Source organism: Dipodomys merriami, unplaced genomic scaffold (genome assembly GCF_024711535.1).
Source record: "Dipodomys merriami isolate MVZ:Mamm:240054 unplaced genomic scaffold, mDipMer1.0.p SCAF_1, whole genome shotgun sequence".
NCBI lineage: Eukaryota > Metazoa > Chordata > Mammalia > Rodentia > Heteromyidae > Dipodomys > Dipodomys merriami.
In genome coordinates, this window is record NW_027202270.1 from 28,007,424 (window position 1) to 28,034,348 (window position 26,925).

The 26,925-nt window shown below is 36.7% G+C and overlaps 1 protein-coding gene across 2 annotated transcripts in view; it reads right to left on the reverse strand.

The window, feature by feature from the left end:
* Pard3b (par-3 family cell polarity regulator beta) overlaps window positions 1–26,925 on the reverse strand; it is a 990,481-nt gene that overhangs the window by 362,744 nt on the left and 600,812 nt on the right. For both annotated transcript variants that reach the window (XM_070018756.1, XM_070018767.1), the window contains exon 16: window positions 13,347–13,400. In XM_070018756.1, the coding sequence (XP_069874857.1) occupies window positions 13,347–13,400 (54 nt within the window). The remainder of the gene's footprint in view (window positions 1–13,346; window positions 13,401–26,925) is intronic.

The following is a 26,925-nucleotide window of genomic DNA, read 5'->3' on the forward strand; positions in this document are numbered from 1 at the left end:
GTCCCTTCTTACAGTTATCTTAAATGACACATTAGTTCCTTAACAACAGAGGTCAGAAGTTTTCCTATTGTGAATTCTTTTGATGTAGAGACAATAGCATGGTCCAAATTTTGAAATGAATGGGATGCACTGGAACTCACATAAGACAATTCACAAGAAAGTTGTTTTACACATGCCCTTCTAATACTCAAGTAACAAGTTCACTGTGCTATGGAAGGGTTCATCCTCTTATACTTCAGAAGCAAAGTAGAGATGGTTTCTAACTAGCCTACTCTGCCATGGCCATATGCTGTGAAATGCAAGCTAGAGGGGCAGATGTATAATCTGGGAAAGGATCCAAATTCACGACCTCCTTGAAGCCAAGGGTATTGTGTGTGCAATGCCAGCTTTGTATGGCATTCCCAGAAACTCTAATTTATAGAAACAAAGGAAGAAAAGGCACAGAGAAAGAAAGAAAGCATCTCCTGACTTCTTAAGCCACGATTGGCAAAGTGGTATTTTTATAGGAGGACTTGTAGACCCCAGAAACAAAGGTTGCTCTTCAGCAGGCTGAGTGTAAGTGGTCTGCATCCCAAGTCATTCCCTTAGCTCACCTCCTCCCACTTTGGTCACAAGAATGCTGCACAACTGGTAAGTGACAGGATTTCTGGATTTCAAAACAATGAAAGATCCAAAGGCCATTTGATATAAAAAGGAGAACATATGAGAAGACAGCTTTTGTTAGGGGGGACAGGACTGGTTTTAATTTATTTAGTACCTAAGGAACTTATCAAACAGCCTTCTCATGCACTACTCTATTTTTAAATATATTTTATTGTTATGGTGCAGGTGATATACAGGAGTTACAGTTATGAGTCAGGTAGTAAATATATTTCTTTTTGAACCATGTCACCCCTTCCCTTGCTCTCTCCCAGTTTTTCCCTCCCATCCCTACCTACAAGATGTGAGTACCACTGTTATATCTATTTACCCTTTGTTCTTCCTTTACTGTGTCTCCCTTCTTACCCTCCCAAAGACGAATAAACTAACAAATAAGGATGCTGATGGCCAGTTCATGCACTATTATTTCAATGTGCTCATGACAAGGGATTCACTGAGGAGTATTCCTGAGGTTCAAAAAGAATTCTAATTAGTCTCTGATCCATGGCCCACAAGGGCAGCGACAACAAATGGTCAGATAAGCTTCTCCTTTCACTTTACGACAGGGCACATTATCATCTGATAAAAACCTCTTCATGAAACTATTTCTTTCTATAACAATGTATCATTATAAGTATCTCTAGACAGAGTAATAAACCATAGCCTGTAACTACAAATATAACTAGAACTTCTTATTATGTGGTTTCTTATTAAAGAGGATTTTCCATTTCAAACTTTCTCAGGATATTATGGGCATCTTCTCCCACTTTGTTCCCATGTCCTATGGCTTTCCGTATAGTTCTAAGGAGTGTTTTAAATCATCGTCTTTTCATGTCAAAAGTGAGTCAGAGGCAGTGAAAATAAGCTATGTCTGATATCAGGTATGCTTTAGTCTACATTTGGCCCAAAGGTTTATTTGAATTCAATCCTATGCATGCATGTATTCATTCAACAAATAATCGCTGGTCTTTAGATTTCTGTTTCCAATAATAAATCAATTCTCTAAACACTGATCGTAAGACATAAATAGAACTTGAATAAATGAAAACAAATGTACATTTAAAATGCCGTGGTTTGCTCATAGGAAATTCAGGCTAAGCCCTTTGACAAGCCAAAAGCAAACAAGTACAAAGGCAAGATGGAGTAAAGCTAGGTAACCACACTTGGGGGTAGAGATTGCTTTTCTAGTAAAGCTGATTGGAAGAATCTATAGCATGAGAAGCTGGTGTGGTGCTGGTTTCTTGGAGGATTTGTTAGTCAAGTCAGAAGTATAAGAGTTAAAGCAGTGACTAAATACCAAAGGGCCTTCTGCCTCAGTAGAAGGGTAGGATTGAAAACCATATCCCCTGAATACACTTTCCACAACAAAGGAGCCCGGTGCTAGATAGGAAAGCAACAGTAAAACATCAACAAATCATCATCTTTCTTAGAGAACGTGCAGCCATACAATTTACCTCTTTAGGTATTAAATCGTATTCATTTTCTTGCAATCAATTAAGCTGTCAGCCAAGGAGTTATATGGAAGTGATCCCAACTTAGTAATGCTTTGCTAATGCTCCAGAAGGAAGCCATATGAAAACCAGGCTCCCCAAGATTCTCATACACTCAATCCAATCAAGAACAACCATCCAAAAAGAATCTGCCAAACTCATAAGGAAAGAAAATAACTGCCATGAATGACAGTTACCAGAAACCTGAATGAAATCTAAATATTACAAATTGAAGCTAGGAAGTAAGTCTGTGGAAAATTACTCAGAACAAAGTACAGAGTTAAAGAGATAGAGAGGACTTAGGGAAGTATAACATATTAACATAACAGAAGTTTCACAAGAAAAAGATAGAATGGGAAAGAGGCATATTTACAGGCATAGTTTTCCAGAAGTGATAACAAGTATTTACATATAGCCATAGGAGAAACACTTAGTATTGTATACTAAGAAGGTTAATCTAAAGAAGTCAGAAGTAAGTTTTAGATAGTGGTGAGAGTGAGCATCAAAGGTAAAGACAATTAAAAAATATCCAGACAGAGTTGAGTATGATAGTGTATATTTGTAATCGCAACACTTAGGAGGCTCATATGGGAGTTCTGTAATTCCAGGACTGGTTGGACTGTTTTATTTTTTTCTCAAACAAAAATAAATAAAAAATCTCGAGAAAAGATCACAGATAAAGAGATGTCAATTAGACTGATGTCTAAGTTTTCACTGCAAAAGCCAGAAGACACAAAAAATTCATATCTTCAATGTGCTTTCAGCCTAACATTAAATACCCAAGAAAGCTCACTGTCAAGAAAAAAAAAATATTTTTTTTCCTGAAAACCAAAAGAAAGGAATGCCTGAGGGCAGTACTTCAGGAAGAAGGAGAAAAGACCTCAGAGGGAAGTTATGTGGTACAAAGCATGAGCAAAGAAACTGGTAAATACTTGCCCAAGTTTGGGCAAATATTGAGAGCATACAACATTAAAATTAATATTTAATTGGTGATATCAAAAGGTAAGCAATGAAAAAAATAAAATAGTATTAACATTAAAAGTAGGTAAGAAAAACTAGTGCTCCAGTTGCTTCCCTTATTTTAGAGAAGGATTATAAAGACTAATTTTAGATTTTTATTATGCATGATTAAGTCAATGTATAATTTCTAAATCAGAATGAAAGTAATTGATCCATAAAAACAAGAAGAAAAAGAGTAATCACAAAGGAGTTTAAATATAAAATAAGATGATAGAACATAAATAATAATTTGCCAGTAATCACAATAAATGTAAATGTGCTAAAACGGCCACTTTTGATTGAGATCATGAGACTGAACATCTGAATTAACTCCACATATTATATATACACACGATACACATAAACCATTAGGACAAAGAATGTTTTAAAGTAATAAGGTAGAAAAATATACCAAGAAAAAAGACTTGCTAAATACTGAGCAAGTAAATGATGCTGATTTTGTTTAAAGGGGCTACAAAGCCTCTGCCCTAGTGGAGCTCACAGTCTGGAGACAGAAGAGACAGACAGCAGAAAACACACACACACACACACACACACACAAACACACACACACACACACACTCATCCCACATTTACACACACAGACATACATATCCCATACTTAGGACAGAATGTACAATTACAAAGTAATAAGCAGAATAATGTGATAGAAACGGACCCTTTATTAAGTGACATCTTTAAATGGAGGCATCAGGGAGGATAGCTTTGCAGAATGTACAAAAGGAACCAGTCACATAAAGTCAGGGAGATCATTTAAAGCAGAGAGAATGCTGGTACAAAGAGCCTCCAGAGAGAAAAGAGAGAGCACATAGGTCTGTTCCAGAAACAGAGAAGGCAAAAAACTGAAGGAAGAGGAATAGGGGGGTTGAGGGGCAACACTGGAAAGGAAGGCAAGGCAGAAGGACCATGTCCTTGTGGATCATCATTAAGAAATCTGGATTATTTTCTATGAATGTTGGAAAGCCATCAGAAGATATGAAGCATTAGATTCATGTTTTCTCAAGGTTCCTTGGGCTTCCCTGCAAAAACCAGAAGTGCCGACTGTAGAAAAGCTAAGGATGGCTTGGGCAAATGTGATCTGCTGTGGCATGATGCAAGCAGTTCAAAAAACAGAGTCCAGGCTGCCTCTGAATTTGACTTCCCAGACCTAATGAGAGGACACTACCACATTCATTACCTTTTCTTTTCTAATAGAATAGTTGTTGGAAAAGTATGCTTGAAAGTGTAATTCAGGTGAGACGTGATGGAGAGATGTTCAGGATAAGTGATAGGTGGAACTTTGGGTCTTTCATTGAGGAAGCCAGTGCTCAATCACAAAGATATTTGACCACAGACAGGAAATAGGACCTGGTGCGAATATTACATATCCCAAAGGACCGGTGGAGACACTTGGCTCAAACAGATTCTTTGAATTTGAGTAGCTCATGATGATAGAAAATATGGAAACGCTGACGGAAATTTAGGGAACTGATCCGTTTCCCAAGCTTAACAGTATGTGTTACCACATTAAAGTTTTACAATATTGTCTTCATGTTGCAGTATTGCACTTCAACTGTCTTTTCTTAACCAATTTCCATTGAAATAACTTATATTTTTGTATAAAATAAAATACCAGACTTACAAATGGAAAATAGTATTTTATTAATATATAGATATTTACATATTTAAAGAATATATTCAAAGAATGAATATATATTCATTCTTTGAATAAAAAAACAGTTAAACTACAGAAACCACTTCAAATGGGTCATAGATAAAATCAACTACTAGCATTTTCTCTAAGGACCTTCAGTATGGCAAATAAAATGGCTCCATCACTGGTTTAATGTCAATATTTCTAAAGACCTTTGACAACTTACTGATAGCAAATCATGATATTTTACAAAGCTTTCTGCCTTTTTTATTTTATTATTTTATTTTACATCTGATTTGGTTTTTGTCTTGGTTAAAAAAGAATACCATTTCTCAAAACTGAATAATTAAAAGGTTTCTGTTCAGAGGGTAACTGAATGGCTTTGTTCTATTCTGACGGGATGGAATTTTTAAGTTGTTTTGTGTGGGTGTGCAGTTTCTAATTATCAGTAGAGTGAGAATGAATTTGCATTTGCTTATTTTAGCAAGAAGTAATCTAGGTTGCTTAAAGTTTTCTGCTTGATTTCTACATATTCATCATTAGCTCTTCCATTGCAAGTCTGCCTTTATTGGATACAGTTGGGCATTCTGAACCTCTAAAAAAGAATCTTTTATTTCTTTTTTTAACATGGCATCACAAGGGTGCCTTATTAAATAAATTACAAAGACTAAGTTCCTGCCCCCTAGGATACTAAAAGTTGACAGGGGTTTAATATTCTCTAAATATGTTTTTCATTAGGACTCTATTATAGCAAACCTATAAGGAGGTGGGGAGGGGTTCTCATTTTTCCATTCCTCTCTTCCCCAAAATACTTCTGTATCCCAAACAGGTTCTCTGCAAAACTCAGGGATTCAGTCTTTTATCCTACCCCCAGAAACGAGAAACTGTCCCCTTTCCTGTGGTTCTTCTCTATATAATCTGTGTCAGTCCCCATGTGAAATCGTTTCATAGATACTTTACTCTTGTTAGCAAAAAAAATTATAGGTTGAAAATTATTTGAATATTGTAGTTGGTTATAAAAGAGAGATTTAGTACACAGTATAGTGAATATAGTTGCTGATGGCATACCATAGTCTTTTCAGTAAAGGCAATCACTATTCCCCTTTTCTATGCATTTGCTTTGACATGTGGGCATATTGGAATTTCACTGTGTCCTGTCATTGTAGTATGAGCCCCTAAGTGGCAGAATCCATACCTTACACCACTTTACATTTGTGGTGCCTCACACAGAGCTTGGCATGTGGTAGGTAATGAATGAAAGTTGGCCATTACTGTACTGATCCCCTGACCTCACCTTTTTGCTAATAGAGTAGTACTTTTAGAGTACTTTTTTGGTTCACATTAGCCTTGAATTTCAATTCTCCAGATCTCAGCCTCCTTAGGAGCTAGGAACAGTCTTGAGCCACCAGCAACCCTGCCACCTGAAGTGTCTATGGTTTCTGAAGTGCCTATGGTTTCTGACATTTCATAATGTTCCATATGTATGACCATGTTAGCTCAGTGACCTTTCCGCAATCTCCAACTTCTTTTAACTCTCAGAGCCTGCCATAGAAGCCCTTCAGTTCTGATATTTAAACAGAAATCAGGAGATTCCACCCAAATAAAATGGAGAGGTGCTCTCTCAGAGAGATTTTCTACTACTTTCCTATGTAGGAATGTACCACACAGACATCTAGTTAGGCACTTATACTCTCTCCCCCACCCCCTCCCACACTTACAAACTATTGTTCAGCAAGACCATATCTTACTTCCTTCACTTTGTATCTCCATCATTTATCACCATATCAGGTAGAGACAGTGGAGAGAATAAACAGGAATGGAACCAAAAGAATTCATCTTGAAATTTGATTTGGAAAAAAGTTATATCATTAGTTACTTACTCATGAAGTCCAGAGATGTACGTATCTTCTTTATATTTAAGTAGTAAAGAATTTTATAGAAAGGACTCATATTTGTTTCTAGTTTAATTTGTGTCATTAAATTTTAGAAACTGACTGCAAGCCTCAGAAAAGCTAAAAAACTATGTACATATGACTACATAAGATGATGCTAAGTGAAATGAACCCCAATATATGTACGTAAGAGTTTTTTCTTTGTTGTTGTTTTTAATGTACTATGTGACTTTTTGTTTCGTTTGCATGTTCTTCCCCTTATGGTATCTTCCCTGTTGTCACTGTATTTGATTCCAGTGCCCTGCATCATGTATATACATTTATCTAATTTGAGGAGGGGAAGGGGAATAACAAAATGCAGAAACAAGGACACAGGATGAGCCATTGCAACAAGGATACTCACAAGACATTATGTTGGAGATGAATCTTACAACTTCTGGGGGAAGTAGGCGAGGTATGGGAGGGAAAGGACAGTGCGAGAAAAACAAAGGAGGGATAACAATGCTCAACAAGAAATGTACTGATGTAACTGTAACTTCTCTGTACAGCATCTTTACAAGAAAGCCTCTTTTGTAAAAAAAAAAAAAAAAAAAAAAAGAAAAAAAAGAAAAAGAAATACAGGTTGCCTCACAACAAATTCCTCATAGGAAGAACACATTGCTGTCCTGTGAAAATATAAAACACAGTTGGAGCATGGGGAAAATGTATGTATTTCTTTCTCCAACATACATGTAACAAAAGTCTGTTGGTTCCCAGTGTTTCCCTGGTTTTTCCAACCAGGTTTCTATGACTAATACTTTCCCCAAAAGATGAGGAACAGTGTTCAAGTCTACTACACTAACACTAAAAGCAATCTTTTCTTCATCAGGGTAATCACAGACATGAAAAACAGTAACCCAGTTTGAAGACTCAAATATAAAAAAAATAACCATGGCTTACTTTTCAAATTTTTGTGCATATTTATATTTTCTTATTCCATAAAATATATAAGACTAAGATAATAAAATCTATGACATTTCATTTAATAGCTCTTGTTCTTGTAGTAAACGTATCTTCTTATGGTTTTAAAAATCTCTATTTCATTTTTGAGACAGGGCCTCCTATGTAGCCCAGGCTAGCCTTAAACTCTAAATCCCCATCTCTGCCTCCTGAGTTCTGGGGTTGCAGACATGAACTACCATTCCACTCTATTCTACAAAGATGCAGAAAAGTCTGCACTTGAAGTTTATTCACCTCGCATTTGGCACAGAATATAAGGTCTGCCAAAGTAAGAACTTTCATATTAGCTTCTCATCTTGCTGTATTGATACTCATCCTATGCATGTCTGCCATAGTTTGTAGACATGCCATGTATATTTTCTATCATACATCTTAACGTGGGCCACACATTCATACACATATACACCTGCAAACACATGTGCAGGGAAACAAAGGCAAGAATGGCGATAGGCTAGTAGAGAACTGCAATTATTTTATGCTCTGTGAAGTTAGCTAGGCTGACACTGTAGCCTTACAGATTCCACAATATCTGGTAAGGACGAGATGAGGCGTCTGTGTCTTACTCCTATATTTTTACTTTCTAGGACTGTAGGTGTTTGGCACATGCTGGAAGAACATGACTTGTCCTGAATCAAATGCTGGGGGATTCATATCTTAACCCTGCCATGATTGAATATACAAATGCCCTGAACATGAGTTTCTTTATTGGTAAACCATGTTAGGATACCAACCAATCTTGGTGGCTTCCAAGGCACCTAGTAGAGACATTGCTGGCTCAATTGTTATGAGTTCTCGCTCATTAATTGATCAACTTGTCTCCCAAAGGTCTGGACTTAGTGCCAACCATTACTTTCACTTGTCGGCTTTCCAGCACTACAGACAGGTGTTTGAGAATAAGAAATTAAAACAGAAATAGGAAAGCTTTTTAGTCCATTTTGCTAATTAATATGTCAGAGCTCATAAAGAAGAACTCATTGGCTTTCCTCAGTACTGCATCATCTGAAAGAGCTGGGTCAGCACAGATCTCTGCAGACAGTCAATACATATTAAAACAGCTCAAGCAGTAAATCAAAACAACAAAAAAAGAAGACGACACAGTGTTTTTTTTTTAAAGGTAAAATTTATAAGCCTTTTCTGCCTGGAACTCAGGGAAGCATTAAACTATTGGTTTGGACATCAGTTCAGTATATAATAAGAAAAAAAGTCAGAAAGAGTTCTTTCTCAGACATACTTTATGACCCTGAGCATAACCAAATTAAAGCATAATTTTTTAAAAAGCCACATGCCAGCTTGGATGTCATTTTCTCTGGATTCTGATGCTCCTCCCCCAAACCAGAGTCATTTCAAAGGATGGATTTGTTGTGCAAAAATACATGTTTTCCTGGATATGGTTTTGCTCTTTCCTGTTCTAGAACTTGAATGTTTCCAGAAAATGAGCTATAGAAAAAGGTTTAAAATATATTTGGCATTTCAAATTTCAGGCAAACCTGTTGTTTCATAGAGGAGCTGAATAAATGGTATTTTATTTCTAAGCTGTCTTGGTGGGTCTCACCATTACACAGACATAGACAAACTAGAGGAGGGGATGGCCCTACAAGATCAGAAACAAAAGAAACAGAAGATTGATCACACTGTTAGGGGAAGCCTCTGTAGGAAACAGGTTGCTAGAAGAATCTCAAGAATATGGAATTGAATCCAGTGGGGCTAAGCAGAATGCTACATTTGGGGCCAAGTCTGTTAGAAGGATTTATTTTACCTGGCCCTTTGATGTGATCTGAGCAGGGAGGCATCAACTACTTAAGGATTAAACCATGGAAGAGATGCCAAAACTCTTGTCACAAATTTGGGAGATACCCAAGCTAGACCCACAGATGGAACTTGGCACAAAATGGCTTCTCTGTCCGTTAAGTAGCTGACTCTGAAGAAAATTTAACTCAGATGAATTTAGAAAGATGCTGAATATTAGCCCAAATGAGAAGACAGATGATAGATTTAGGCTCCTATATACAATTTAATTTCCTGGTAGTCTTGAATAGTATTAAAGCTGCCACATTTCTAGAATTAAGAGAAAGAAAGATATATTGTTTTGGGTAGGGAGGAGGGAGTCCTGGGGTTTGAACTCAGAGTCTCACATTCTTGCTTGGCTTTTTCACTCAAGGCTGGTGCTCTACCGTTTGAGCTACAATTTCACTTCCAGCTTTTTTGTCTGGTTAACTGGAGAAAAGATTTCACAAACTCTTCTGCTGGGGTTAGTTTTGAATCACAATTCTCAAATCTCAGGCTTCTGAGTAGCAAGGATTATAGGCATGAGCCACCATGCCCATTCAAAATTTTTATAGTGAGAAAAAAGATGCTAGGTTTTAAATATCCTGAAGGAAAGACATAGGAACAATGGTAGGATACTGTAACCAACAGTTGTGCAATCCCTTTTTGCATTGGTAAGACAAGTACCACTACAGAAAAGTTAAAATACACTCTGATAGACGACTTAGTGGTCACAGACCACTTGCACAACAGTGTGACTGTAGTTAGATATTCGGCAAATTTGGAAAATGATTCTGTAACTGAATGAGATTGTCAGAAATGAAAGAGACCTTTAAATAGCTCTTATCACTGCCAATACATACATCAAATCTGGATAAGAGTTCTTCCACAAAACACAGGAAGAGAGAGAAGGGAGAGACAGAGAGAGAGAAAGAGAAGAGAATAGGGAAAGAAAGGAAAGAGAAGAGAAAGGACAGGAAAGAGAGAGGAGAAAGAAAGAGGAAAGAAAGGAAGTTGGGTGTGGTGGCACACATCTGTAATCCCAGTATTCAGGGAGGCTGAGGCAGGAGGATCTTGAATTGGAGGCCAGCTTGGGCTATCTAGTGAGACCTTGTCTCAAAAACAAATAGAGGAAAGAAAGAGAAGAGAGAAAGAGGAGGAAGAGAAGAGAGAGAGGAGAAAAAAAAAGAGGAGAGAGAGAAAGAAAACAGAGATCTTTTTGTGAGAGATGAGTGCTCGACACCATTGGAGTCTAATTTCCAAAAGAAATAAATGTAAAATGTACAGAGGGGACACTTAGTTTATAAATACATAACCATCATCACATATTTTTCACAAAGGACACTATTTTCTCACAAGTATCTCTAGTAACTCAGGATTCTGTCATTCACTGTAATGCCAGAGTGTACTGAGGTCAAGGTAAGAAGAGCCCCTTCCATTGCACACTATTGTCAAGTTTCTGGGTGGTTTTGTTGTTGTTGTTTTGTTTTGTTTTCCTCTTTACCTCTATAGATGCCCAGTAATATACTTGATAATGTAATATTAGGATATAAAATACTTCAAAGTGTAAGAAGAGTCAATGTTGGAATGACAGTACATTAGTAACAGAAACCTTTCAGAAGCATGTGATACATTTAAACAATATGCATCATTTGATATAAAGACTGTTGACATTATTTCAGTTCACCAGGTACAGTGAACTCATTACATAGAATTCACAAGAATGAAACTGACAGCTTTAGAATTCTGCTGCTGTTGACTTTTTAAAGAATTTGGAAGATTGCTATTTCCTGTCTTGTACTTAGAGTAGTAAATTACCTAAAATACCACAGCAATACATTAAAATAAAGATAAAGATATTCTCATTTAAAGTGTGTGTGTATGAGAGAGAGAGAAAGAGAGAAAGACACACACACACACACACACACACACACACACACACACGGAGAAACAGAGAAACAGAGAGGGAGATAGAATATTGCAGCTTGAGCTCAAGGTCTAGGTATTCCCCATTAGCTTTTTCACAAAATCATGGCACTCTACCACTTGAACCATAGCTCCACTTCTAGCATTATTTGGTGGTTAATTGAAGGTGAATGTCTCACAGACTTTCATACCCAAACTGGCTTCAAACCACGATCCTCAGATCTTGATCTTCTTAGTATCTAGGATTACAGGCATGAGCTTACAAGTACCTGACAGTAACTTTTAGCTACCTGTTAATAGTAGTTTGCTTGTAAATTAAAATTAGAAAAAAGACTTAATTTCTAGCTTTCCTAGAAATGTATTTGCTCATTTTCAAAACACAAGTTGGCAAATATTCTTAAAAATAATTCAGCTTGTTGCCTCAAATCAACAAGAATAAATAGCAAGAGTTTATTCTTGTAAACAGGAATAGGAGAACCACAAATGGGGCCAGGCACATCAGCTAAGAAGATAAGGTAGGTGATCCTTGGGGATCTTTGGTTATAAGAACTTCTCTTTTGGGCGCCCCAAAGTATTTCCAGTAGTAAAGAATTTAATGGATAAGCATGATAGGGAGAAACAATGCAGAAATTCATCTCTCCTACAATCTTTTCTACTCTTAGGCTCTTTAATAGGAGAAACAGGGAGGGGGGAATCTAAGAGTTGTGAAGTAGGCCTTCCCTGCTGTTATCACTAGAGAATCTAAGGGAAAAAGAAAAGAGAAAAGTATAATCTCGCCCTGGAACATGATGGAGGTAATGAGGCATTGAGGCCACTGACTGCTGGAAGGGTAATTGGCACAGAGCACAGGAGTCGCGTGGTGGCGGGCAGACTTCTTTGTTTCACAAAAGGAGGAATGTCAACAAATCAGAACCCTTTGTTGTTTAGAATGCCAATGCTAAGAGTCGAATAGATAATTTTTTTCCCCTAAAAATAATGCAAACCTAGAAGAAAGGGATTGTTGATGATTTACTACTTCAGCAACACTGTTTGCAGTTGAAATGTGTGTAGAGTGTTCCAGGAAGGGCAAAGAAAGGGAATGAAGGCTACGAGGAAATGAAGAGAAATCCTGGAATTTAGACATAATGATAGAGGAGGCCAAGGAGCCCTCAGTGATAGAGGGGACTTCCCAGAGAACAGCTAGAGCCTTATCTGGGGAGCAGAGGAGGGATAATACAGTTATCTCGTTACCCTTTGGGTGACAGGCAAAAACACTTATACACAGTACATATATATTATAGATTTGATATGTACGCACTAGTATATATGCACAAATGCATATATCTATATACTGTGCTAGTACACATGTGCACGCATACATATCTGCATATACATACATACACATCTATGCACACATACACATAAAAATAAATGAGAGAGAGACATGGCTGTATTTATATTACTCTGGAATTCTTTGTCCTGCCATTTTAACAGTGAGTCATCATGGGAAAAAATTTCAAGTTTTTTCTTTTGTTTCTTTAGTTTTCTTTACATTTAAAACAATGTTAAACGTGTTCAGCTGAGCTACAAGTTTTATTTTTGTTTCTATTTTTGGCCCAAGACTGGGACTCAAAGTTGGTACCTGACACTTTGGCTCACTGGCTAGTGCTCTACCAGCTGAGCCTTCAATTCCAGGATGGCAGGTTTTAGATTTTTGTTTTATAATTTAAAAACAAAACCCCCAGCCCCAAACCAAAACAACCACCACCACAACAAAAAAAACCCCTTTCTTCTTTTCCTCCAAACATTTTGAGTCAGCATATATTATGCCACAGCGCACGCAGCTAAGCCATAATTCATCTTTGTGGAAGACAGAGATGTCTCATATATTAATTAGAAAGCCTTTTGGTGACTGGTGGGCAGAAACCGGTTCCAACTGCGGCTACAACACAGCCAGTGACTTCCAGGAAGCAGAGGCGAAGTCAGTTACAGGGAATTTCTTACCTGATCTGTGTCCAGCCAGTCCAGCCAATGAATACACTTTGCTCTCATCAGGCACTTGAAGACAAAAATAAAGAGAGACAAAGATTAGACATGCCTATAAATTAGCCATTTTTAAACCCATATAATAATATACATTCAAAATACATTAAATCTTCTCCTGGCAAAGATTGGAGAATATCTTTCCCCAGCCTACCTTGAGATACCTCATTTTTATTGATAGACCTTTTAAAAACAGCTATGAAAGGATATTTATTAGCTTTACTATGAGTATATAATTTGTCTGTGTGTATGTGTAGGTCGGAACTGGGACCTGAACTGGGCATTGTTCCTTAGCTTTTGTGTTAATGTGTTAACTCTACCACTTGAGCCACAGCTATACTACCAGCATGGCTTATCTCGTTTGTTGGATAGTTTGTTTTGGACAGGTGGTTAATTGGGAATAAAAGTCTCACAGACTTTCTAGCCCCAGCTGGCCTCGAACTGTGATTCTCAGCCTCTTGACTGAATGGAATATTTTTATAACGGTTCTTTTAACTGAGTTATCACTTCCATATCTAAAAGGGGAAAACTAAACTCAAGATGGATCTATAATATATAATAAAGTCCTTTGAGCATAAAAGGAGTATGCATATGTAGTCAAGAGTCAAGGAATTCTGTCTTGTCCTCATGAAGGAAAATGGGAAGCATTTAATTCTTGAGACAATTTTAAATAACTAGATAAAACATGAAGCAGTAATATTCAGTTGATTAGAACTAAGGCAACAAAGGCCAGTGACTCGCAGGAGATGGGAAATAAATGTGGTGAATGTCAGGAACCTCATGATGGCCCCAGCCTGCTGCCTGCCATCTCCAGGCAGCAGTAGAATTGGATCCTGGGCTGAGGACATGATGCTTGATGTCTAGGGAAGTCAAAGCAGGTAAGCAAAGAGAAGAGAAACTCACAAATTCTATCTAATATTTTCAGAGAGTCCCTTGTGTATTTGAGGGGGTTTTGTTTTAAAAATGGAACCCAGGGCATTGCATGTGTAACGTTAGCACTCAACCAGTCCAGTCTTCTGCCCAGAACTTTGTATTTGATTTTTTTTTTAATTTAATTTAATTTTATTTGTGAACATACTGTACAGAGGAGTTACAATTACGTGGGCAGGATAATGCATACATTTCTTACCAAGTATTGCAGCCTCCTCCTTTGTTTACCCTTCACATCCCTTCCCAGCCTCCCCCCTCCCCCCCAATCCCAATCTTCTCCTTCCCCCCTTCCCCCCCTGCACCGACGTTGTAAAGCTCGTTTTGGAATGACAACTTGTACTTCTCATTGTTGCAACAGGTCCACCTGTATCCTTAAACAACTGGTTTTTCCCCATCTCCTCAACAAGTTATACTGACATCAAATATAGTGAAAGCAGGGGTTATACTGTGGGGGAGGGACATACAAAGCAACAAAGAGATAATCTTATAAATGCATTAGAAACACATGCATGAAAGAAAAAAACATTAAAATACACATCTAAGGGTTCATTTTCCTGACATCACATTATCTGACCTTTTCTGCTTGACTCATACATATACTAGATATTACAAATAAGGGAAACCATGGGACCTATGTTTCTTTGGGCCTGGCTTACTTCACTAAATATAATTTTTTCCAAGTTTTTCCATTTCCTCACAAATGGGGCAATGTCATTCTTTCTGATGGAGGCATAGAATTCCATTGTGTATATATACCACATTTTCTTGATCCATTCATCTACTGAGGGGCATCTGGGTTGGTTCCATATCTTAGCTATGGTAAATAATGATGCAATAAACATAGTTGTGCTGGTAGCTTTAGTGTGGTCTTGTTTGTAAACTTTTGGGTAAATGCCCAAAAGTGGGATTGCTGGGGCATAGGGGAGTTCCATGTGAAGTCTTTTGAGGAACCTCCATACTACTTTCCAAAGTGGTTGAACAAGTTTACATTCCCACCAACAATGAAGTAAGGTTCCTTTCTGTCCACATCCCCTCCAGCATCTGTTGTTGTTAGAGTTCTTGATTTTTGCCGTTCTAACTGGAGTGAGGTGATATCTCAAAGCAGACACTCTGAAAACATTACAGGATGGAATAGGAGAAACCCTAGGTCTCCTTGGCTCAGGCCGAAATTTTCTGAATAGAGACCCGGAAACACAACAAATCAAAGAAAGGTTGGACAAATGGGATTGCATAAAGTTGCAGAGCTTCTGCAGGGCAAATGACATAGCTAGCAAGATCAACAGAAAGCCCACGGATTGGGAGAAGATCTTTACTAGCCATACAACGGACAAGAGTCTCATATCTAAAATATACTTGGAACCCAAAAAATTAAACCCCCCAACAACAAATCCTCAAAGAAACAACTGCCCAATAAATAAGTGGGCGAAAGATTTAAAGAGAAACTTCTCTGAAGAAGAAAGAAGGATGGCTAATAGACACATGAAGAAATGTTCAACATCCCTAGCCATAAAAGAAATGTATTTGATTTTTGAGATAGAGTCTCATTACGTTGCCCAGACTCGCCTTGAACTGGCAATCTTCCTACCTTCATCTCCAGAATAATTAAGATTACAGGGATGTATGACCACACCCCACCCCATTTCCCGTTTCATGCAATTCTCATGATCTCATGAATGACCCACTCCGAAGTGGAAAGGAACTGCGTGGGAAGTCACATAGGGTTGTGCACAGCTCACATGCCCAACAGCTGGAGGGGAAAGCTCCCCTAATTCAAGGCATCTGTCAGGATGGGATGGCACGACTTTCCTCAGCATTGTGCAAACGTTAACCCAATCTCCACACAGCTCTGAGGAAATGGACATGTTTTGAAAAGCAGGAATGAAGAAAGCTTTTCAAAGGAGAAGTAAATAACAGAAATAACTTGATAATTTTTTAAAATATTTTAAAATGAGATTTTAGATAAAACTTTCCCACAAAGAAAACTAATGGATTCTGCGAAGCTCCATTGGACAATTCAGAGAGCTGAGGATTCCCCAATCTGGACAAAGGGACATTGTCATGTGATATCTTTAATGCTATCATGTGAAAATTACTAATTAATATCACTCATGAAAGTCCTTATTCTTTTAAATTTTATCAGTACTGGGGCTTGCTAGCCAGGTGCTCTATCACTTGAGTCATATTCCCAGGCTTTGTAGCTTTAGTTATTTTTCCAGATCGAATCCTGTACTTTTCTTGTCTTTTGCCTGAACACAGCCCTGTAACCTTTGCATCCATGATAGCTGGGATTACAAGCACACACCACCATACTCAGCTTATTCTTTGAGATAACGTTTTGCTCAGTTTTTGCCCAGAATAACTTTGACTATCGGGTGCTTTGCTGTTTAGCAGTCTTGTTAGGATTTTTATTGTTTCCAATTGCGAGGTGTGCCCACATGGTATTCACCAGGTGCTAGTGGCTAGCCAAATTCCCAACCTAAAAACACTTACAGTGGAATCTACAGTGCAAGTAGAAGTATACTGGAAACGAATGATGATGTTAATTAAAAACAACAGTAGCAAATAGTATAGAGAGCCCTGGTAATATCCAGGTTCTGTCCCATGGACTTTGTATCTAATTAACTTAACCTTCACAATGGCCAGGATAGAGAAGTATTATTATCCTTCTTGAACAGATAGAGAAACTGACACATATCTCTTCAGTGGAGGAGCTGGGGGTTAATTACTTCATTATATTTATGATAAGAGTCAAAGAGTTTCTATATAAGAAATTTTAAGAATGACCACAAAAGCCAGGTGCTGGTGGCTCCTATCGGTAATCCTAGCTACTTAGGAGGCTGCGATCTGAGGATCACAGTTCAAAGCCAGCGTAGACAGAAAAGTTTGTGAGACTCTTATCTCTAATTAACCACTGGAAAACTGGAAGTGAAGCTGTGGCTCAAAGTGGTAGAGCACTAGCCTTGAGCAAAGAGCTCAAGGACAGTGCCCAGATCCTGAGTTCAAGCCAAATATTCAACCAAAGCAAGAATGACCATGAACAGGCATAATGGTGCAGATCTATAATCCCACCAGTTGGGAGGCAGAGGTATGGGGATCAGGAGTCTGCGGCTAGTCTGGGGTACATAGTAAGACCCTATCTGTGTGGTGACCAAAGTTAAGGATTAGCTGTAATTTCATGTAATATTCGGGGATCTACAATTGTAGAAGATTCAAGCTCCACTGTACTTCTCACTTCCAGATGAAAGATTATCTTTCTAAATTAGGATCCTGGTATAGATACTTATTTTGTTTTGGATCCTTGTGCAGTTATCTTAAAAGGTACAAAGTCATTTGAACATTCGGTGTCCCACTCTCAAGTAGACACTGAAGAGAACATTGCTTATCCTTTGGGCTGATGGTGAGGAAGACATGCAAATTGCTTGGAAGATCAAACAGTAAGCACCTCATACATACCAGCAGTTATCAATATCATTGCTGAGATAATAAGCAGAAAAGCAGATTAGCCCAATGGGATAGATCGGGGCTGAGCATTATAAGTAGGTTACTAAACTCCTATTCTTCAGCTTTCTTTTCTGGCTGTATTCAGGACATTATACTTGCCAGGCTGGCACACTATCTATCATTTCTGCCACATCTATAGCCCTGCAGGTTAGCAAACTCTTTTTTTAATTTAATTTAATTTTATTTTATTTGTGAACATATTGTACAGAGGGGTTACAATTACATGGGCAGGATAATGCATACATTTCTTACCAAACATAGCAAACTCTTTTTAACCTTAGTTTCCCCCCAAAAATCAGGAATAAAAGCAAGCACATGGAAATTTGTGTACTCTGCACAAAAATCACATATACAGAAACATCTAGCCCACGGTGACAGATATGTAATTTTGAACCCTTGACACTTGCTAAATGGAGGCTGAAGGGCAGAGTTATGAATTTTATGACGGCCGTGGTGCTTTGATTTCACTTGCTCAGACTCACAAAGAATTAAAATAATGAAGATGATATTATGCTTCAGCTGGTATCTAGAAACTTCTCTGTGTCATCTCAAGTGTTGCCTCATAGGTGACCCAATACAACATAGTATCTAGGAGATGGCCTGGTTCCAGTTCGTCTTATGGAGGTCAAAGACAAAGAAAACACTCAGCAATATGGTCTTCTAAGTACAGTGATTCTGAAAAAGGCATTTTGTATAAGGCCTTTTGATGTTGATTCATTTTAGTCTTTTTAAATATATATAAATATATATAATTTTAAATATTTCAGATTCCCCAGCTACATTAAATTTAACAAGGAACATCTTAACTTTTTGGCTGAATAATGCCTATTATTCCTTAGTTGGAATACTTATCATTATTCTAATTGACAATTTGGTATTCTTTATAATGCTAAAATAAACTATTTAAAAAAAAACAGTGTGGAAAATCCAAATGGGTGATAGGCATAAAAATTAAAGGTCTTTCTCCAAAATATTCACTGACACAGATGTCTATCTTTAGGACAGAAGATAAATGAATAAACATAATAGAAAAGAGAGAACTGTAATGGCTTAATTAATAGAATGCATTTTATTTAAAAGGTTAAATTTGGATCATCTTTTATACACATTCTTAGTGCCAGGGAGCAATTTAAATAACAGTAGCAAATGAGAAAATGAGGCAAAATTACATACACTACCAACTTTAAAAAATGGTAACTTATAATTAATACTCAACTTCCATTATAACCCACTTCATCTTAGAGCTGCTATTGTAGTTATCTCTTAGTGCTGGTGGTAAAGCTTAGAAGTTTCACTGTGCTCTATTTAAATAGCATGGTGACTGGAATAGTAGAAATATGAATTGTGACAGGCATATGATTTTAAGAAAAGAACTTATGTACCAGAAATCTAAACAATAAAAATAAATAAGTAAATAGTAAAGTACCTAAGCATCAAGTAAGACAATTTAGATGGAATAAGACAAAGTCTTCTTTCAACTTTACCTAAGGATGGGTTCTACTTGTTATCTTAGAGGGATAGTCCAAAGACTGAAAGCATGTCAACGTATCAGCATTTTTATTACAACCGTTTTCATTAGCGCCATTATTAAATACATAGAAGACACCATGGACCTGCCACCATGAGTCATTTCTACATTTAGTTAGCTAATAGGATTTCTGCACTAACCCCCTGTTTCCTGACATTCAACACAGGATAGATGGACACTACTTGACTTAATTACCATAAAGTAGTTAGTAGGGAGGATACTACTTGGTTAGAATGTTTGTTATTTTCCTGGTGTGGCCTTGCTTGAGAAGACTTGCTTGAGAAGCCCAGTAGCTTGATGGTCTACGTTTTTACTTCTTTCCATAAGACTTTGAGGCGAATAAGTGCTGCCTAACTGCCAACAGCACTTAAAAAATAAACACAAATAGACTTTTAAACATTTAATTTTTTCACTATGTTCACTGTCAGCATTCTAAGAAAGAAGATCTGGGAGGGCATGAGTGGGGGAAATCTACGAACAAGATGGTAGCTGAGAACTTGCTCATGGCACACACTGATGTGTATTAAATTTACATGCCTTAGCCTCCCAGCAGGATGTGTTTGCATGAATACCTTGTGTTTTTGCTTTTTCTCAAACCTTCTTATACATTGAAACCAATCTCCTTGCATATTGATAGCATTTGACACACATTCTATAATGTGACTATTAGGGACTGCACTTGGTTAATAAAAATTTTCAGAACAGTGGCAGATTTGGTGAGTTAATGGGCCCCATATGCTCTTCCAATGCTGACAGAAGATGGTATATTGCTAACATGTACAAATCTCTTCAGATAAAATTGCCATCAGCTACACTTATTCTTTCTGAGAATGCCAACACTATGTCACAAATGGGAAATATGTAAATGTATTAAGATTCCCACTACTTCATATTGAGATACTTTGAGGCAAAGGAACACTCTAAAATATGATGCAATGCCTAGGTTTTATACAGTAGACGGCTTGGTTTCACTCAATTTTTGATTTTAATATCTTTGACATAATAGAAGCTGTGATTTTGAAGCTGGTATTCATTGCAATAAAACTATTTCTTCTAATGAGGCCATAAATACTTCTCTCTGGATAGCCTGCTAGACTAAATATCTAGTGATTCCTTAATGGTTAATAAATTTGTTTCCAAGAGTTGTTCTTTTAGAACTTAAAATTGATGTAGTTGCCAATATTAGGGATCGATTTTCCTTTCCTTTAACAGATCAATTTCTGTGTCACTGATTGATTTCCATAATTTCTAAGGGATGCAAACCTGTTTCTAGTTGTAAATTAAGTTCTCTTCTCAGCAACCATAAACTATTACTGCCTTATTTTATAGTATTTTCTAATGTTTATGTCAATGATTATTTAGCATACTGTTTCTCTTTAGAGAAATCTTTTTGGAGTTTTTAATACTGCACATTTTTTAAAATAAAAAACTGTAAAGGACTCAAATTGTTTTTCTTTTTTGCTATTGTTTCTAACATGCTTATAAGATGATTTCTTTGTGGCTTTGTATGTCCCTCCCCATGGTATAACCCCTGTTTTCACTGTATTTGATGTTGGTGTAATTTGTGGAGGGAATGGGAAAAAACAAATTGTTTACATAGGGATACAGGTGGACCCATTGCAACAATGAGATGTACAAGATGTCATGTTGAAAAATGAACTTTACAACTTTGGCACACAGGAGGGGGAATGGGAGGGCAGGGATGGTAAGGGAAAACGAAGGAGGAGACAAAAATGCTTGATAAGAAATGTACTCATTACCTTGCTCATGTAATTGTAACCCTTCTGTATGGTATTTTCACAATAAAAAACTTATTAATAAAAATAGAAAATTGTATATATATGTGCATATATACGTACACATATACATACGTGTACATATATATGTGCATGTATATGTATACATACATACAAACATTTGCAAGCCATAATGTTAATCAGGGTCTGACTGCTATACAAAGTGGGAGTCCACTTTCTTGCAAAATTTCAAAAGTGAATTTTATTATAATTTTTTATCCATTCATATGATATACTTTAATTGTATTTCCTTCCTCTATGCCCTCTGAGGAGCTTCTACAAGCATATATGTATTTTTAAAAGTAGTTATATGCTAATAAAAATAAGTTTAAAAATTTTTCATCTTTTGGAACACACACAGTGACACACACACACACACACACACACACACACACACACACACACACACACACACACACACATACACACACACACACACACACACACACACACACACACACACACACACACACACACACACCACACACACACCAAAACCAAAAAAATAAACAGGGTTTTTGTTAAGAGTGGAGCTAGGAAACTACCACAAAATAACAATGAAAACATTCATCTTCACTTTCCCTTTTAGAAAGCGGCCTCAGAACTACTAAGCTCCAATTCAGTTTTATTGGTGCTCAGACAATAAGCTCATGAGAACTTAGCAGCTGCAGTGTCCTTTGGTACCACCGTGCATCTTCAGCCATGGTGATACTGACAGAAGGAGTAGACCACAGCCCTCAACATTATCCAGTGTCCCTGAATTCACAACTTCTTAGCGATGTCTCCAAATTTCCAAATTAGAAGTTGGAAAAAATCCCTTTTCATCTGTTTTCCCATTGTTGTCTTTAGCTTGTTAAAGAGTTTTGGAAAAACCATTCCTGTATAAATTTGTTCTGAATTCATTCAATAAACATTATTTTTCTCAAAATAAACAGATGGCTAGTATTTCCACTAATGAAAAAAAAAACAAATTATATATTTAATGCAGTAAAATCTGTTGAATAGTTTAAAGGAAAAGGTTATGCTTTAGAAACAGTGGAGAGGCAGACAGACTTGGAAGTCATAAACAATGAAGATGGCCAGTACTGGTGGCTCATGTCTGTAATCCCAGCTACTCAGGAGGCTGAGACTTGAGGATCATGTTTTCATTAACCACTAAAAAGCTGAAAGTGAAGTTGTGGCTGAAATGGTAAAGTGCTAGCCTTGAGCAAAAAAGCCATGGACAATGACCAGGCCCTGAGTTCAAGCCCTGTAACTGCCACTAAAACAAAACAATGAAGTTGAATGAGAACTTCATCCAAATGACTTTTAGCACATAGGATGACTGTGATTCACAGTCAGAGAGCAAATAACATGGAAAGAGTGAAAGAGTTCCTCGCTTTCCTTCAGCTTTGTGCTCAAAGGAATCTAGATTCTAACACTAATTATAGGTGTGAGTACATTTGAATCTTCTCAAAAAATGCAATGAACTTATTTGTAAAATGCCCCACAAGGTGAGATAATTTACAGAAGATGAAAATTACAATAGAACCTGGCAGAAGTAGGTAATAAAAAATTAATTGTGATTTTCTTCCTGTATAACTATTGTTACCAGGACCTCTGTACTTCAGAGGCAGGTAATCATTGAGCCTTGTAACGTCACACAACAGCATGGCATATAAATAATACATTCCTCCTGAATTGTAATGGGAAAGCATCTATAACCTTTCTTGGTAAATATGCTTTACTACCATACACAAATGTTGTCCTCTCAGACTCTTGGCTGAGTGTAAGGACCGAAATGATTTGCAAATATCTTATTATTTGTGTATACATCGGATTCACCATACACCATAAATGTCTTCATGCTTTGTTTTACCACTTTAGCCAGGAATCATGTATGGGACTTCTGAAGTACTCATTAGTAGTTTTTTCAGTGAATGAACGAATGCAGCAACGGAGAATAAAGAAAGGACAGCAATCTAGATATGTCCATGTACTACACAGTTTTAATCTAATGAATGAAGCAAGTGTTCACTGAGGTATATGTATATATATATTTATATACACACTCAAATACAAGTATATATATATGAAATATTTGAATGGTATAGCATAAACACAGGTAGCCGTTGTAAAATTCTTGTGACACAGTCTTTGGGCAAAGGAACAGTAAGGTGGATTATTGTAGTCTGATTCTTATATTTGTTTAAATTAACCAAGCCTGATAGAACTGTTCACAACAAATACAAATGCACTTTTATTTGTGTAGTGAAATATAGATTATAGGAATGTCTAAAATTGGTAGGCAAGTCACATTTTGTTATCTCTAGTGATGGGTTCTATGTTACAGATCCCTGGAATTTTAGTTTTTATTTTTTGGCTTGTTGGCATTAATCATACTTGTTCTTTACATAGCATGATACTTGAAATAGCATTTCCCTCTGTTTATATACAATATCACTTTACATTTCTAAAAAAAAAACCCAAACTCAATGATTTGGTACAAAAATATCTTCTTTCAATATGCAAATGGTGTGAATTTCCAAATTGGTAAAGATAGTAAATAAATGCCTTTCTGCTATATGATATTCAGAGAAAAGGTCTACTAGCTTTAAAGTCAACTTCTATTAATTGTCAGAGAACTAAGGATATTACTGATAGCATCTGTTTAAGGCATAAGACAAAAATAGAACAAATGCTGTGTTGCAAGGACCCCTTTAAAGAAAAGGACATGTGTACCTTTACCTTTGAAACATTAAGGTTATTCCAAACCAGGCCTCTCCTTTACCTCCCATTGCAGAAATAAGCTCGTTTGAATTTTTCATTTCACAAGTCTTTTTTCTTTACAATTATGCCACAAATTCATCCCAAAATAATAGTTTTTCAACTTGTGTCTTTGATTAAATGGCATTGGATTCCATCAAATATGTTTTCTGAGTCTACTGATAGGTTCATGGGTCACATGGTTTTTCATTTTTAGTCTATTAATGTGTGACTTACATTGAGTGATTTCCAACATTACATCAACTCTGCATTCTTGGGATAAGCCCCACTTACTAAATGTATGAAATTTCTGTTTACATAGTGCTGGGTTCTATTATTATTATTATTATGTTTTATTTTTTGTGGTTGTGGGGCTTTAACTCAGAGCACTGTCCCTGAACTCTTTTGCTCAAGACTAGTGCTCTACCATTTGGAGCCACAACTCCACTTTCAGTTTTCTGGAGGTTAACTGGAGATAAGAGTCTCATGCACTTGCCTGCCCAAGCTGGCTTTGAACTGTGATCCTCAGATTTCAGTCTCCTGAGTAACTAGGATTACAGGCATGGACACCAGCACCCAGTTCTTAGTAGTAGTAGTAGTAGTATATTTTGATAGCACTGAGGTTTGAATACAGGGTTTTGTGCTTGCTAGGCAGGAACTCAACTATTTAAGTCATCATTCTAGTTCTTTTTTACTTTAGTTATTTTTTGTATGGGCCTCAGGTTTTTGTCTGAGGCCAGCCTTGGATCATGATCCTCCTACCTATGGCTCCAACTTAGCTAGGATAATAGATGTGAAACAATGTATGTGGCTTATTGGTTTAAATCAGGAGGCCTATTTTTTTTTTTGCCCAAGCTGGCCTTGAACTGTGATCCTTATCTTCTGAGTATCTACAATTACAGTCTGAAGCCACTGTGCCCAGCTCAATTTGCAGATGTTTAGTACTTTATGCCAACTCATGAAGGCAATCAGCCCAGTGTTTTTGTCTGCTTTTGGCATCAGGGTAATGCCTACTTTCTAAAATGAATTGAAGTATTCCTCCCTCTTGCCTGGAAAGGTTTCTGCAGAATTATTGCTTTTTTTAAAAAAAATTATTGTGAAAATACCGTACAGAGGGGTTACAATTACACGGGCAAGGTAATGAGTACATTTCTTATCAAGCATTGTTGCCTCCTCCATCACCAAAAGAGCCATTTGGATCTTAGAGTTTCCTTTGTGAGCAAAGTATTTAATGACAATCCCATTTCTTTAATATCAACCAGACTAGCTGTTTTTTTTATTTGTTCTTGTAAGCATTTGATAGTTTCACAAAATTTGCCCATTACTATCAAATTTATTGTTCATAATATTGCCACATCATCCTACTATCTGTAACCTGGGTAGTCTATCCTAACAATGTTTTGCATCTTATTTTACATGATCATTCAGTTTAGGTTATTATTTTTATAGACTTCATAAAAAAGCTATTCTTTCATTTCAATGATTTTCCTGAATTTTTCCAATTCATTAAGTTTTTGTGATGATTTTTTATATTCACTATGCCTAGTTTGAGAAGATAAAAATCTAGAAATCTACAACAGTAATCTTAGATTCATCGTTACTTTTTTTGTCTTATGAATGTCTGCCTCATATTAGAAATGACTTTTATGAAGTACATAAATGCTTGGATTTGGACCCATCATAATTATGGAATTGTTATTTGGGGTCATATTTTTTCTGAAATCTGTATTTCTTGTATTAATATAGTTCAGAATTTAAAAATTAATGCTAGTCATCCAGGAACAGGATTTTATCCCTTTCTTTTGCTTTTAGCTTACTTATATCTTTGTGTTTCAAGTGGGTCTTAGAGCCAGCATATAGTTTTTAATCCAATATGGCTATTTCTTCATTTTAATTGTAGTTTAACATTTGCATTTAATATGATTATTGGCATGGATGAATTAAAATCTACCATCTTGCTGTTTATTTTCTATTTGTTCCATCTGTTCATTTTTGCCTCTCTTTCTGCTTTTTTGGTATATTTTTCATGTTTTTGAGAACTGTTTAAAATTTTTCAGTGTTATTAAGCATTCGTGATTATCCCGTTTCCCTTTGGTGGATTATTATGTTGTTCTTTAAGATGAAATCACACCATGTTTCATATATGGAATAAGTTCCTTTCAATGGTATGTTTCAACGTGTCCTTTCTTATCATATGGGCTTTTGTTATGAATGATACTTCTAAATTTTACATACCCTACAATACACTGCCTTTATTTTTATTTAAACAATTAACCCTACATCTATTGAACAAGAAAATTTGAAAAGGATGTAAATAGTTAAAATTTCTGATTGTCTTGGTATCTGACAATCCATATTTTCTTTTTTTTTAATTTAATTTTTTTATTTGTGAACATACTGTACAGAGGAGTTACAATTACGTGGGCAGGATAATGCGTACATTTCTTACCAAGCATTGCAGCCTCCTCCTTTGTTTACCTTTCACATCCCTTCCCAGCCTCCCCCCTCCCCCCATCCCAATCCTTCTCCTTCCCCCCCCCTTTCCCACCTCCCATCCCCCCCCCCGCACTGACGTTGTAAAGCTCGTTTTGGACATGACAACTTGTACTTCTCATTGTTGCAACAGGTCCACCTGTATCCTTAAACAACTGGTTTTTCCCCATCTCCTCCACAAGTTATACTGACATCAAATATAGTGAAAGCAGGGGTTATACTATTTTCATCTTCCATTATTTTCCTCCTACTGTTAGGAGTGATCTAACATTTTTTATAATATACCTGTTGGTGATGAACTCTTTCAGCTTTGTAAGTCTGGGAGATGTTTTATTTTGCTTTTGTATTTGAAAGATAGTTTAATGACATTGGTGGACTGTATTTTTTTTCCTATCAGAAATTTGCCATTGTTTCTCTTTTGCTTTCTCTGTACTTAACACTTGGGTTTTTTGTTCTAGTTGCATTTAGAAATTTAAGATTTCCTTCCCCACATGATTCCAGAAATTTGATAACAACATGCTTTCTCTCTCTCTACTTTCCTTTTTTC